Here is a 12,762-nt window from a genome sequence, read left to right as displayed (position 1 = left end):
CCCCCATCCAAAATAAAACCATATATACTATATACTGGGCATGATGTGCTGTGGTATGGAATATTCCTTTGGTTAGTTTGGGTCAGGTGTCCTGTGTTTGCTTCCTCCTGGCTTCTTGTGTCCCTCCTCACTGGCAGAGCATGAGAGACTGAGAAGTTCTTGATCAGAGTAAGCATTACTTAGCAACAACTAAACCATCAGTGTGTTATCAGCATTGTTCTCAGACTAAACTCTTTCACGGACACCCCCTTGTCATGGGGAAAGAGCTTGCATGCCCTTGTGAGGTTGGGAGCTATGCTGGTGGTGGCTTATGCCTCTGTTAGGGTCTCCCATACCAGACAGGTCTCAACTGAAGGGCCAGACAAAGTGTGTCCATGGGCAGGATGAGCTCACTAGCCTTAGGGCAACTATCCTAGGAGAAGGACAACTCTAACTTCAAACCCAGGCAGATGGAGCTCATATAGCCCTGTAAGGCCATCCATCTAAGAGAAGGACACTAATCAAACCTACGACTTGAGGACTTTGCTGTCACCGTCCAAGCTCGCTAGGCCCTGGCAGATAAACCTCAGGTGTAAAGGGTGGGGCCAGTTCTGCGCACGCTGTGCCTCACCTAAAAAATCTTCTGTGCAGGCCCGAAGGGTTTACCCACATTTGCAAAGCCCTGTAGTGTCAGGCGAAGGACGAAACAGCAGGTGATAAGGTGCACTGGAATTCGCAGACCCAACCCTGCATGCAGGCGGTTCAGGACACTGGTCGCCTGAGACTGACCCAGAAGATGACAGTCTTGTTCGGCAACATCCTGAATGACCAAGCAGCCTTTTTTCAAGGAGAGCACTGCTTGCTCCATATGGAGAGAGGCCTAGAAAAGGTGGCCTAACCAAAGCTCATCTCCCCCTCCACCTGGTTGGCTAGCCGCAGCCAACCAACATCTTTTGTTGCAGTCGATTAAAGACAAAGAGACAAAGGCATACACTTGCCTCCAAAGGTGTGTCCAGATTGACACTCGCATGTTGGAACATCAGAACCATGCTTGATACAGCGAACAGTGCTTTAATGACTTACATAGCAAGAGGCTTACCGTAGAAGCTTGCTACCTGCTGGCAGCAGCAGCAGCAGTATAGAACTGTGCTGCCTCAAAAGGTGGAAAAGGTCAGATTTCTGGCTCAAGAGGATAGAGCTAGAAGGACAAGCAGCTCCTGCTGTAGCTTACACTTCTGAATTCATGCAGCATCATCTCTGCAGTTCTTACTATAAAAACAGCTTCCACGCATGAGCACACCGGAGGGGCCTCCCAATATGTCCTACCCACTGCTAGATTAATAGTAAAGTTATCTAAAGTTGTGTCGTGGTTTAAACCCAACCACAAACCTCTTTTACTCACTCCCCCCCTTCTTGCCCTCCCCCTGCTTCTGGAGGGACGGAGAGGAGAATCAAAAAGAATGCAACTCCCACGGGTTGAGATAAGAACAGTTTAGTAACTAAGGTATAACATAGATCACTACTGCTACCACCAATAATAATAATGCTAAAGGAAATAACAAGAGGAAAGAATACAACACCTTAACACCAGCCGACCAATAACTCGCCCCACTCCCCCCAGCCAAGCACCGACCGATACCTCTTCCAACCCTGCAGTCCCTCTACCCCCCTTCCGGATCACTCTTAAGCTACATCCTGGGCATGACGTGCTGTGGTATGGAATACCTCTTTGGTCAGTTTGGGTCAGGTGTCCTGTCTCTGCTTCCTCCCAGCCTCCCCTCCTCCCTGGCAGAGCATGAGGCTCACAAAGTCCTTGGCCAGACCAAACATTCGAGCAGCAACTGAAAACATCCACGTTATCAGCACTGTTCCCAGGCCAAAAGATCAAAACACAGCACTGTACTAGCTCCTAAGAAGGAGAAAACTGACTGCTGCTGCTCAAACCAGGACAAGTTGTAAAGTTTATTAAAACAAAACAAAAACTTAATTTTTCTTTACATGTGCTCTGATGGACCAAATTCCCAGGTTGTATATGACCCTCTCCTAGTTTCTCAGGAAGACAACCTTATAAAAAATTGCAGTAGGTAGTTCAAAGTCTGTAATGGGATAGAACATCCTAGTACAGGTCCCAGGAAGGATTGAAGAAGGAGCTCTGAAACTCCTGCACCTGAAGGCAGCAGCCTGTGAGACACCTACTGCCCCAAACAAATGTTGTGAAGAGTCCCAGGTAGGGTAGATGGAGGGCTCAAATTAACGGCAATTTCCATGTGCTCTGCGGAAGGAACCTCTCTTTCTTCTTGGTGGGTATGTGTCCATGCCATGTGGTTAACAATACAGTTTGTGTCTTTGCTGACAGCTTTACCAGAAAGTCCAAGGCTTGAATGAAACAAGGACTTGAATTGCTGCTTTGATCCTGCTCTGTGTCATGGCACATTTGCTGGGAAGCTTTTGTTGCTGATACACAGGCCCATGCTGTGTTAGCTAGAGGAGAGATGGCATGCACCAGGACACACAGCTGCAAGAGGTGCTTTCAGCCACCACACACCTGCAGACTACAGGTGAAATGTAACTTGTTCTACTAGTCCTAAACTGTGGCAGCACACAGTTAACAGCTTGTTTAGGAGATTGACAAAAAGTGTAATGAAAGATGTGAAAACATATCAGAAAAGAGCACTTTACTCCCAAGACTGGTTGTATTTGCACATGGATGTTCACATTCACTGTGACTACCTCTCCCATGTCTAACAGATTTTCTTTTCAGGTCTTGCTCTATGTATTTACATGGTTTGTTGGAGTTTCTTTTCCCCTTGCCACCCTTCCACACACAGATTAACAGTCCTCCACAGCTGGGGACATTTTTGAGTACAGTTGCTTTTAATATTTAATTAGGTATGATAACAGGATAAAATGTTCTTGGCATGGCAAAATGCCTACAGCTCAAACTTGCAATATATTTCTTTCCTCGTAGGGTGTTCAGTACTGATTCGGAGAAAACCCCAGGAACAAACTTGCCAACAAAGTTTTCAAGTTGACAAGCAGGTATTCTTTATTGTGGCACCGGGAGACACGGGGGATAGCTCCTCCTAACGTGTATCACCGTAATTGATACTCAGGCCATCCTTATATAGTTACTGGGCATACATACATATTCATGAGGCTACACATTAATTACATCATTTTCCAGAAAGTTTCCCACATGCATGCATACAAAAATGTGATGGTGGTCTCTGAGGGTCGTTTACTTCTCTCAACAATCTTCATAACTTCTGTCAGTCTTTGAAGCACCAGCTTAATTAACATTACAGACATAGCGATCATCCTAACTACTTATCAATTAGTTTAACTGCTCCCACCCTGGACATCTGCTAGTCCGGGATACTCCCCAGTAGATATTTACACCAGCTTAATAGGTTAATTAACACCACAAACATAGCAATTATCCTATCCCATTTATCAGTTAGTTTAACTATGCCCATCCTGGATATCTGCTAGTCCCAGATACTCCTCATCCTCAGGTCCTGTTTTTCTATTCTGCTTTTCTTACACTTTTTGTACTAAGGTCCTAAGGACCTAAAACTATGTCAACTACCTTCAAGCACTGCAGTTATTTTCCATTACAAAGCTATCAAACTTAATATTACTTAGAACTGATTACACTTTGTGCCTCCTTGTCTCAGTACCTAGTAGTGTAAAGACATGGCTCAGGTACCCATCGTTAGGGCTTTGTCAACATTTCTGCCATCAACACAAATGAGTCAGGGATTTCAACTTAGTTGCAAAAAAATTAACTTTGTGGTTTAATTAAGTTTGTGGTTTAGTATGGGAGGTATCAGTTTAGTAGCCATTTTGGGGACATTGTTTTCTGACAGTCTTTTTTGTGCATGTACAGATGTAAGTGGCAAGTGGTGCTGGGTCTTGTTAGTGGATGAACAGATGAAGCTCTTGCAGAGTTACACAGTAGCATGTTTGCTTAAACTCGTGTCAATTTGTAGATTATTTTAGGCCACAATATGTTTATTATATGTCTTAGGACGGCCTAAAACAAAAAAAAAAAAAAACAAAAAAACCTCACAACCCAAAAAGCCTGCCCGGCTCTAGGGTTACACACACGTATAAGTTATTGGTAGCACTGGACTAATCACAGCTCTCAGTCCCGCAGGCAAAAGAAAGGGAAAAGAAGCAGCAGCAGCGCCACCGCCGCCTCCCGGAAGGCGGGAACATCAGCGCCTGCCTCCCTGACAAACCCATCCGTGCACGGCTGCCCTTGGGGTTTTCTGCGAGTCTCCAATTTCCCGGTGACAGTCCCATCCGATAGTCAGCTCCGGGCAGGGCTCTCGACAAGCGCCGGCCAAAGTGGGAGGAAAAGAAGGGAAGCCGCCGAGAAGTGCCATAACCGCCTTCTTCCTGACTAACTCGGTGAAAATCATTGTTTGGTTCCGGTATTAGCTACATTCCAGCGGGACGCAGCGCCCAGTCTCCTTCCTCGCATTCCTGCCCTATACAAAGGAGTCCCTACCTTTCCGTGCTCTGCTCGCTGGGCCGTAAAGTCCCTCCGGGCCGGTCCGCCGCCTATCACCCCCCGCCCAGGAATGCGGGATGTGCCACGGCCACTTCTCGGGGCGGTTGGCCGGGGACGGTGAGGGCAGGGAGCTGCCGACCGCAAATTCCTCCGCGCAGCGCGTCATTGACTTATTTAAGGCTAGAAAGTAGGATTGAGTTGTTTTATCTGGTCATCGCTGAATAGTTCTCTGGCCAAAAAGCTGCATCCCGCCAGGACCACAGGAAGTGTTTCGTTTCTTTCTTTTTTTTTTTTTAACCTCCATTTGTTTTATTTTATTTTTATTTTTTAGTTTTTTTGTATGCCTTTTTTTTTTCATTTTCTACTCTGGGCTGTGCTTTCGCAGAGTTCGCTGTCCTTGCCCCGCCTCACGCCGCCGGGCTCCGGCCCAGTATGGAGAAGTGTGAGGAGAACGACGTGGTACTGAAGGCCACTAAGTTCATGGAGAATTTATACTTGTACGAGCCCTGCCCGGGAGTTTCGTACGGCAGCGGCTACCGCCGAGACCTGGCACTGCACCCCGACCTGGAGGAGACCAAACAGGTTGCCGCCGCCCACGTGACGACGGAGCAATGGGGGCGGAAGACGAACGGCGCTGCCACGCTGTCCCCCGCCAAAGCCTATCCACCCGTGGCGCCTGCTGACCCACTCGGTGCCGCTGAGCCGCCTCCGTGCGCGGGGCTGCCGTGCTGGGAGGAGGGGCTGTGCACTCGCTTCGAGGTGGCGCTGCCCTGCTACAGTGGCTTAGCTGACAAGGGTAAGCGCTACTCGGCTGAGGGCTACCGTTACGCCGTGGGCAGCGCCTACGAGGGCGGCTACGTAGCCAAGGGCAGCGGGCGAGCGCCCGGCAGCGGCCCGGACGGCAAGTATGGTGCGGCCAGCCCACGAATCAGCCTGGCCGCTTACTTGCCGGGCCCTGCCGCCGAGCATGGCAAGTTCTTCAGCCCGGGCGGCGCGGCGGCGCTGTCCTACGAGAAGTTCCCCAGTTCGTGCTCCAGCTTGATGGCACTTAGTCAGAAGTACAACAGCCCCTGGGCCAGCCTGGTGCAGTACGACGGCGCCACCCTCAGCCCCCACTCCAACTACACTAGTACGGACAGCGACACCAGCAAGCACTCCAGTCCCCGCGCCAGCCTCGCAAGTTACGATGGCAGTAGCAAACCCAGCAGCAACCGCACCAGCGGAATCAGCATGGGCTACGATCAGCGCCGCTCCAGCACCGCTAGCCAGTGCTCTTGCACCACCAGTCCTCGCTCTAGCTACTCGGACTGCAAGCACGGCCCGCCGGGCAGCAGCGGTGAGCCGGAGGGTGCGGGCGGCGCCGGGCTTGCCCTGGCCAGTCCCCGATCCAGCCTTTGCGGCCCCGAGGGCCGCGGCGCGGCGGGCGCCGCCGTGGTGAGCCCCCGCTCCAGCATTTCTAGCCAAAGCTCGTGGAGCTCCCGCGGCTCCATGACTGCCTGCCCCGAGCTGCAGCTGCCTTCGCCCCATTCCTCCCTGCTGAGGCTAGGCCTGCAGGAGGACGGCGCCGCGCCGGAGCTGGGGGACGTCTACCACAAGATCTATGCCCTGTCCCCGCCGCGGCACGACCAGCAGCACCCGGCCGCCGCCCTCGAGGCGGTGTCCCCCTACGCCTACTGCCCGACCAAAGGTTCTGCTTCTGCACCCAAATTCAAGCTCCCCTATCAGGTGACGCCGTGCCGGGAGAACGGCACTAGCCAGGCGGAGAGGCGGCTGGAGGCGCTGACGCTGGAGCTGGAGAAGGAGCTGGAGATGCACATGAAGAAGGAGTACTTCGGTGAGTGAGCTGCTGGCGAGGGGTGCGGGAGGGGGCGAGCGGCTGAGGGGCGGCAGTGCGCGGGGTCTGGCCGGTTTGGCTGTGGAGAAGGCAAGCGTGTGGTGCCCGGTCTGCTCCGGGCCAGGTACCTGCTGAAGGCCCGTATAGCCACAATTTTGTCTAGCTGGTGTCTCAAAGACTTCCACCATAGCTCGTTTTCCTGGTGCGTGATCTTTTTTCTGTCTAGTCTGCGAACGGTTTGCCAGGACGTCTGGCGTTTCCCCTTCCACGTGCGGACGGGAGGCTTGTCTGAGGTGTTACAGAAGCTGTTTGTGCTCTCGGAGCTTGCAGTGACTCTAGTGTGCCTCTCCCTCTTGGGCTGCTGACGCTTCACTGATAATCTCCAGCACTCCTGGCATTTGCCATTCTGTGACAACTCTTCTAGACAACGAGTGTGGCTGGTGAAGCACTTCTAGTGTTTTATTCAGCAAAATCTGTTGATACGCGGATAGACTCCACAACTCGTTAAAGTTGTAAAGTAGGTATGCTTTTATTCAGCGCTGAGACGCATGGGGGATGGCTCCCCCAAAGGCATGCATGCCTCAGTGTTGTTTCCCTCTACATTTATTCTCTAAAGTTATATATATTCATAAGGTTGCACAATACGCCTATACATATTCATGTCCTATCCCCGCTTCTTATTATAATGAGCTAGAAGGTCCTTTGTGCCTGTGCAGTGCCCCCCCCCCGGTCATGGGTGAGGGTCTCAAGAAGAAGTAAATGAGCCTTCCTCTTGTGAGTAGGGTTCTTCAAGATGAAGTAAATGAGTCTTCCTTGAGCCTGAACTTTTCACCTCTAGCCGTCACGCATGCTCTTTAGGAGTCTGGTCAAAGTCCAGACCACAAAGCTTGTCTTCACTGGAACTAAGTAACTGTTCCTCCCCCTTATCAGTCTATTTCTTCCCCTTATCAGACTGTTTCTCCCCCTTATCAATAGCCCTTATCAAAAGTCCTGGTACTGCATGGCAAGCTTGACAGGTATTAGCAAACAGTGCTTTCTGTTAAACAGGCAAAATTCCTTCATCCCCTCTTATACAACCCCCCTGTACATTGGTCAACCCTCTACATCACTGTGTGATGTTTGGAGTACCTGGTGGAAACGTAGCTTTGTTTCTGTCAGAGCTTGCAAGGCTGTCGTGGATTGGTGTCCTCCCTGGGATGGAAAATTGGGGTGAGGAGAGGGTTCTGTCCCTGCTGAGGCTAAATTGGCTGTCCTGGGTTCAGCTGCAACAGTTATTTGTCTCCTTAGTAGCTGGTGCAGACTTTGTTTTTGACTTTAGTCTGAGAACAATGCTGATAAGACACCGATGGTTTTAGTTGTTGCTAGGTTGTTTACTCTGATCAGGAACTTTTCAGTCTCATGCTCTGCCACTGAGGAGGGGCACAAGAAGCCAGGAGGAAGCAGAGACAGGACACCTGACCCAAACTAGCCAAAGGGGTATTCCATACCACAGTGTGTCGAGCCCAGTATATAAACTGGGGGGAGTTACCTGGAAGGGCAGGATTGCTGCTGGGTCAGGTGGGTGGTGAGCAATTATATTGTGTATCACTTGTGTTTTGTTTTTTTTCTTCCCTTTCCTTTTATAGTCTTATGTTTTCTCCCCTTGTTATTTCCCTTATTATTATTATTGGTGGCAGTAGTAGTAGCAGTTTTGTATTATGCTGGGCTGTTCTTAAGTCAACTTGTGGGATTTAAATTTTTTTGATTCTCCTCCCCATCCTTCTTGGAGGGGGGGACACTGAGTGAGTGAGCAAGCGGCTGCATGGTTCTGAGTTACTGGCTGGGCTTAAGCCATGACAGTTTGTCCTGGTTTGAGTTCTTTCTGGTGCCTAATGTGGGGCTTGAAGGGTTGATCATGAAACTGGTCTGGTGTGCGTTCTCAGCGTGGTTATCACCTCTATACTTAGGGAGGCAAGGGCTCTCCCCTCCTCGGGGGTCAACCTATGAAGGAGACATTTCCTCATGTTCTCCTCTCCCACACCGGGCTATTTACAGCAGCTTTTGACAATTCTAAAGGTTTTGTATGGCCTTTGGATACCCTTGCAACCTGTCTGCTGCTTTTGCTGGGAAACGGCATGTTGCCACGAATACAGCATGTGTTTTATCCATGGCCATACCACCTTGAGAACACCTTTTTTTTTGTCTGATCTTGAAAGTTAAGCAGGGTCAGGCTCAGGTCTTGTCTAAGGTGAAATGACAATCTAAGAGAACCAGGAGATTTTCCCCAAGGCTGAACAGTCATGAGTGGCAGGGTGTGTGGGATCATATGGGCAAGTGTCTAGGCCAGTGGGCTCCTCCAATGCTTTGGAACTTTACCCCTGAACAAGTGTGAAGTCTGGAAAAACTACTGTAACATGTGAAAGAGGTGTCCCTCTCTGGTATTGCCAGGACAGCAGCACAACTTGCTGCAACATACTGGGGCTTGATCTATACCTACAGAACCCTGCTCAACACTGTCTAGCACCTTAAAGGGGAAAAAGATGTTTCTGGATGTGATGGCAAAGCAACCGACAACACAGCATCCACTCCAACCCCAGTGATAGACACTGCAGGTGAACCAAAGGACCAGTCTGTGCCACTATTGGTTAATCCTGTGAGCAAGGGGCAAAGCAAATGAGAGCCGCAAAGAGTGACCCATGTAGTGAAGAAAGATGAAGACCCAATGCATGTGCTACAGGGGATGCCATCTGAACAAGAGTTAGTAATACAGGAATTGGGAAGAGGAATAAGAGGTAACTTGTTGATCCTGGACCTCAATCAACCTGTGGAATATATGGAAAAATTTCGGCTGTCTTCCAGGGGAGCACATCATCATCACCTGGTTAGTCCAGTGCTGGGACAATGGGGCTGATGGTCATGAAGGTAGGGAAACCAAGCAGCTGAGATCACTTGCTAGGGAAGGGGGGATTGACAAAGTGGTTGCAGAAGAGAAATGAGCCCTCCGCCTTTGGAGGTGGCTCCTGGCAGCTGTGAAGGAAAGGTATACCTACAAGGAGGGTATTATATGTCACTCAGCCAAGTGGACCACGATAGAGGCATCCAGTCCCTGAGGGAATTGGCCATTCTAGTGATGATCTGTCGTAAGCTGGATGCTGGGAATGCACCCATAAATCCATATGAAATTGAATGTACATGACCAATGTGGTGGAAACTTACATGGAGTGCGCCATCATCATAAGCCTACTCATAGGCATCAATGACCTGGAGTGAGGCAGCACCACCACCAATGGATGAATTGACTCGCCATCTCCAAGAGTTTGAAGGCAATCTCAACCCTTCCATCATTTCAACTGTGGGAAAACTCCTGTCCCAGGAGGTAAATAAACTGAAAAACAATCTATCCAGCTCCCCATGTGTACCAACCCGCATCTTTGCTAATAACAGAAGGTGCCCTGTTTCCTGAGAGAGATGTAGGGGGTACATGCCACAGGCCACCCTATGGTTTTATCTGTGGGATCATGGAGAAGATTTGAGCAAGTGGGATGGAAAACCTACCTCAGTTCTGGAGGAATGGGTGTGTGAATTGAAGAAGAAAACAATGGTCAAGGATGGTCCTCCCAAGAAAGTTCTTGCTTCAGTCTTCAGTGAGCAGATTCCCAGATGAAGAGCTGATTTTACTCCAACTTTTGTAGAAAGGGATAAGTATTCCTTATCATGAGACTTAAGTGGAGACTCTTATGATCGCTATTAGAGGGGCCCTGTCACCAGCCAGGGTGGAGGAGAGGGTCAATTGGGTTTACTGGACTGTGAGGATCAGATGGCCTGGCACATCAGTCCCACAGAAGTATAAGGCTCTAATGGATACTGGTGCACAGTGTACCCTGATGCCATCAAGCTCTCAAGGGGTGGAACCCATTTCTGTTTCTGGAGTGACAGGAGGATTCCAAGAGTTGACTGTACTGGAGGCTGAAATCAGCCTGACTGGGAGGAAATGGCAAAAGCACCCCATTGTGACTGGTCCAGAGGCTCCGTGCATCTTCGGCATAGACTACCTCAGGAGAGGGTACTTCAAAGACCCAAAAGGGTACCGATGGGCTTTTGGTATTGCTGCTTTGGAGACAGAGGAAATTGAGCAGCTGTCTACCTTGCCTGGTCTCTCAGAGGATCCTTGTGTTGTGGGGTTACTGAAGATCAAAGAATAAGTGCCAGTCATGACCAGAACAGTGTACTGGTGGCAGTATTGCACCAACCGAGACTCCTTGATTCCCATCCATAAGCTGAATGGTAGATTGGAGAGCCAAGGAGTGATCAGCAGGACCTGCTCACCTTTTAATAGCTCCATATGGCCAGTGCAAAAGTCTAACAGAGAGTAGAGACTAACAGTAGACTATCATGGCCTGAACAAAGTCACACCACCCTTGAGCGCTAGTGTACCAGACATCATAGGTCTTCAATATGAGCAGGAGTCAAAGGCAGCCAAGTGGTATGCCACAACTGATATTGCCAATGCATTCTTCACAATTCCTTTGGAAGCAGAGTGCAGGCCACAGCTGGCTTTTACTTGGAGGGGCGTCCAGTACACTTGGAACTGAATGCCCCAGGGATGTGATGCGGAGAAAACTCCAGGAACAAACTTGCCAACAAAGTTTTCAAGCTGACAAGCAGGTATTCTTTATTGCGGCGCCGGGAGACATGGGGGATAGCTCCTCCTAACGTGTGTCTCCCTGTTGCTACACAAGCTGTCCTTATGTAGTCCCTGGGCATACATTCATTACATCATTTTCCAGAAAGTTACCCGCATGCGTACAGAATTGTGGTGGTGGTCTCTGAGGGTCGTTTACTTCTTCCAACAATCTTCATCACTTCTGGCAGCCTTTGGAGCACGCGCAGTAGATGCTCATACCAGTTTAATTGGTTCGTTAGCACCAGAGACATAATAATCCTATCCTCCTACTTATCAGTTAGTTAACTGTAGCCCATCCTGGACACTTGCCATTCCCAGATACTCCTTATCCGTGTGTCCTGTTCTTCTAGACTGTTTGTCTTAAAACTGTGTCAACTATAACAATTTATCTTGTACAAGGATGCTCATTGTGTTCTGTAGCTGCATTCTATTTTTTTCTATGTATCATGCACCTCAGTAATTTTCCATTGCTACTGTTACAAAGCCATCAAACTTAACATTACTTAAAACTGATTCTAAAGGTTTATATATTCCATTTTGTGATTTTGTGCCCCCCTTTTCTCAGATGAAAACACAGCACTGCCATCTGGCATGGAGTGATCCAGACTGCACTGGAACGGGGGCAAGCTCCAGAAAACCTGCAATACATTGACATTACTGTGTGTTGATGACATTATACAGTGGGAGAGGTTTTTGAGAAAGGGAGGAAAACAATCCAAATCCTTCTGAAGGCTGGTTTTGCCATAAAAAAGGTTAAGGTCAAGGGGCCTCCATGGGAGATATGATCAACAAGATAACAGCAATGTCTCCACCAACTAATAAGAAAGAAACACAAGCTTTCTTGCGTGTTGTGGGGTTCTGGAGATTGCACATCCCAAATTACAGTTTGATTGTAAGCCCTCTCTATCACATGACCCAGAAGAAGAATGATTTCACATGGAGCCCTGAGCAATAACTAGCCTTTGAACAAATTAAACGCGAGATAGTTCATGCAGTAGCCCTTGGACCAGTCCAGACTGGGCAAGATGTGAACAATATGCTTTATACCACAGCTGGGGAGAATGGTCCTACCTGGAGCCTCTGGCAGAAAGCTCCAAGGAAGACTTGAGGTTGACCGCTTGGCTTTTGGAGTTGGAGATACAGAGGATCTGAGGCCTGCTGTACTCCAACTGGCAGCCTATGAAGGGGTTTGAGCTACTTCGGAAGTGGTTGGCACTGTATGACAGCTCCTCATGTGGGCTTAAATTTTACGCTAACAATGTGTGCGTCTTTAGATAGTAGAATAGACAAAATTTTTCTAACTTGGTAGCATGCAGAGAGAAAGGAATGTTTGGCTGACAGGGGAACAAACATCATGGGACTTGTAGCAATGCAGGAGACAGTAAATAAGACCAAGGATGTTAGTTTTTAAAGTGAGAGTGGCACCCAATGTCGAGTGAGACTGGAACAGAACATAAGCAAGGACATACCAACTGCTAGCTCAGCACTAGGACCTTGTGAGCATGTGCAGGCACTGAGGTCATGCAGTAAACACAGTGAGGAAGATGACTGGTGACTGCAGAAACCCCCAGTCATCAAGAAAGCACTTGTTTAATTAGGATGCCAATAGAGTTAACTCCTGGAAATATCATGTATCAGTAAATAATAATTTCCTGGAAAAGCTGTAAATGGGTATGAGTATGCTGAATATATAGCTGCTGCTGGCAAGTAACAGGTGTGCTCACCTTTGCAGAATGTTTTGCATGTGTGCCCACCTTTGCATAATCT

General features: G+C 48.9%; 1 protein-coding gene across 1 annotated transcript; it reads left to right on the top strand.

The window, feature by feature from the left end:
• Window positions 1–4,231: 4,231 nt before the first annotated feature.
• LOC136006623 (Wilms tumor protein 1-interacting protein homolog) lies at window positions 4,232–11,595 on the top strand. Its single transcript, XM_065664626.1, has 2 exons — window positions 4,232–6,332; window positions 11,561–11,595. Exons 1-2 carry the CDS (start codon window positions 4,931–4,933, stop codon window positions 11,593–11,595), a joined length of 1,437 nt encoding a protein of 478 aa, XP_065520698.1. The 5' UTR covers window positions 4,232–4,930.
• The last annotated feature ends 1,167 nt before the right edge of the window (window positions 11,596–12,762 follow it).

Source organism: Lathamus discolor, unplaced genomic scaffold (assembly GCF_037157495.1).
Source record: "Lathamus discolor isolate bLatDis1 unplaced genomic scaffold, bLatDis1.hap1 Scaffold_339, whole genome shotgun sequence".
NCBI classification, from domain to species: Eukaryota; Metazoa; Chordata; class Aves; order Psittaciformes; family Psittacidae; genus Lathamus; species Lathamus discolor.
This window is presented reverse-complemented; position numbering and strand designations above follow the sequence as displayed.

Bases quoted from the DNA above. Each gene is read 5' to 3' on its own strand.
- LOC136006623 (XM_065664626.1), top strand. From the start codon at position 4,931: ATGGAGAAGTGTGAGGAGAACGACGTGGTACTGAAGGCCACTAAGTTC. The intron at 6,333-11,560 runs GTGAGTGAGCTG...CCCTTTTCTCAG, and splicing joins CATGAAGAAGGAGTACTTCG to ATGAAAACACAGCACTGCCA.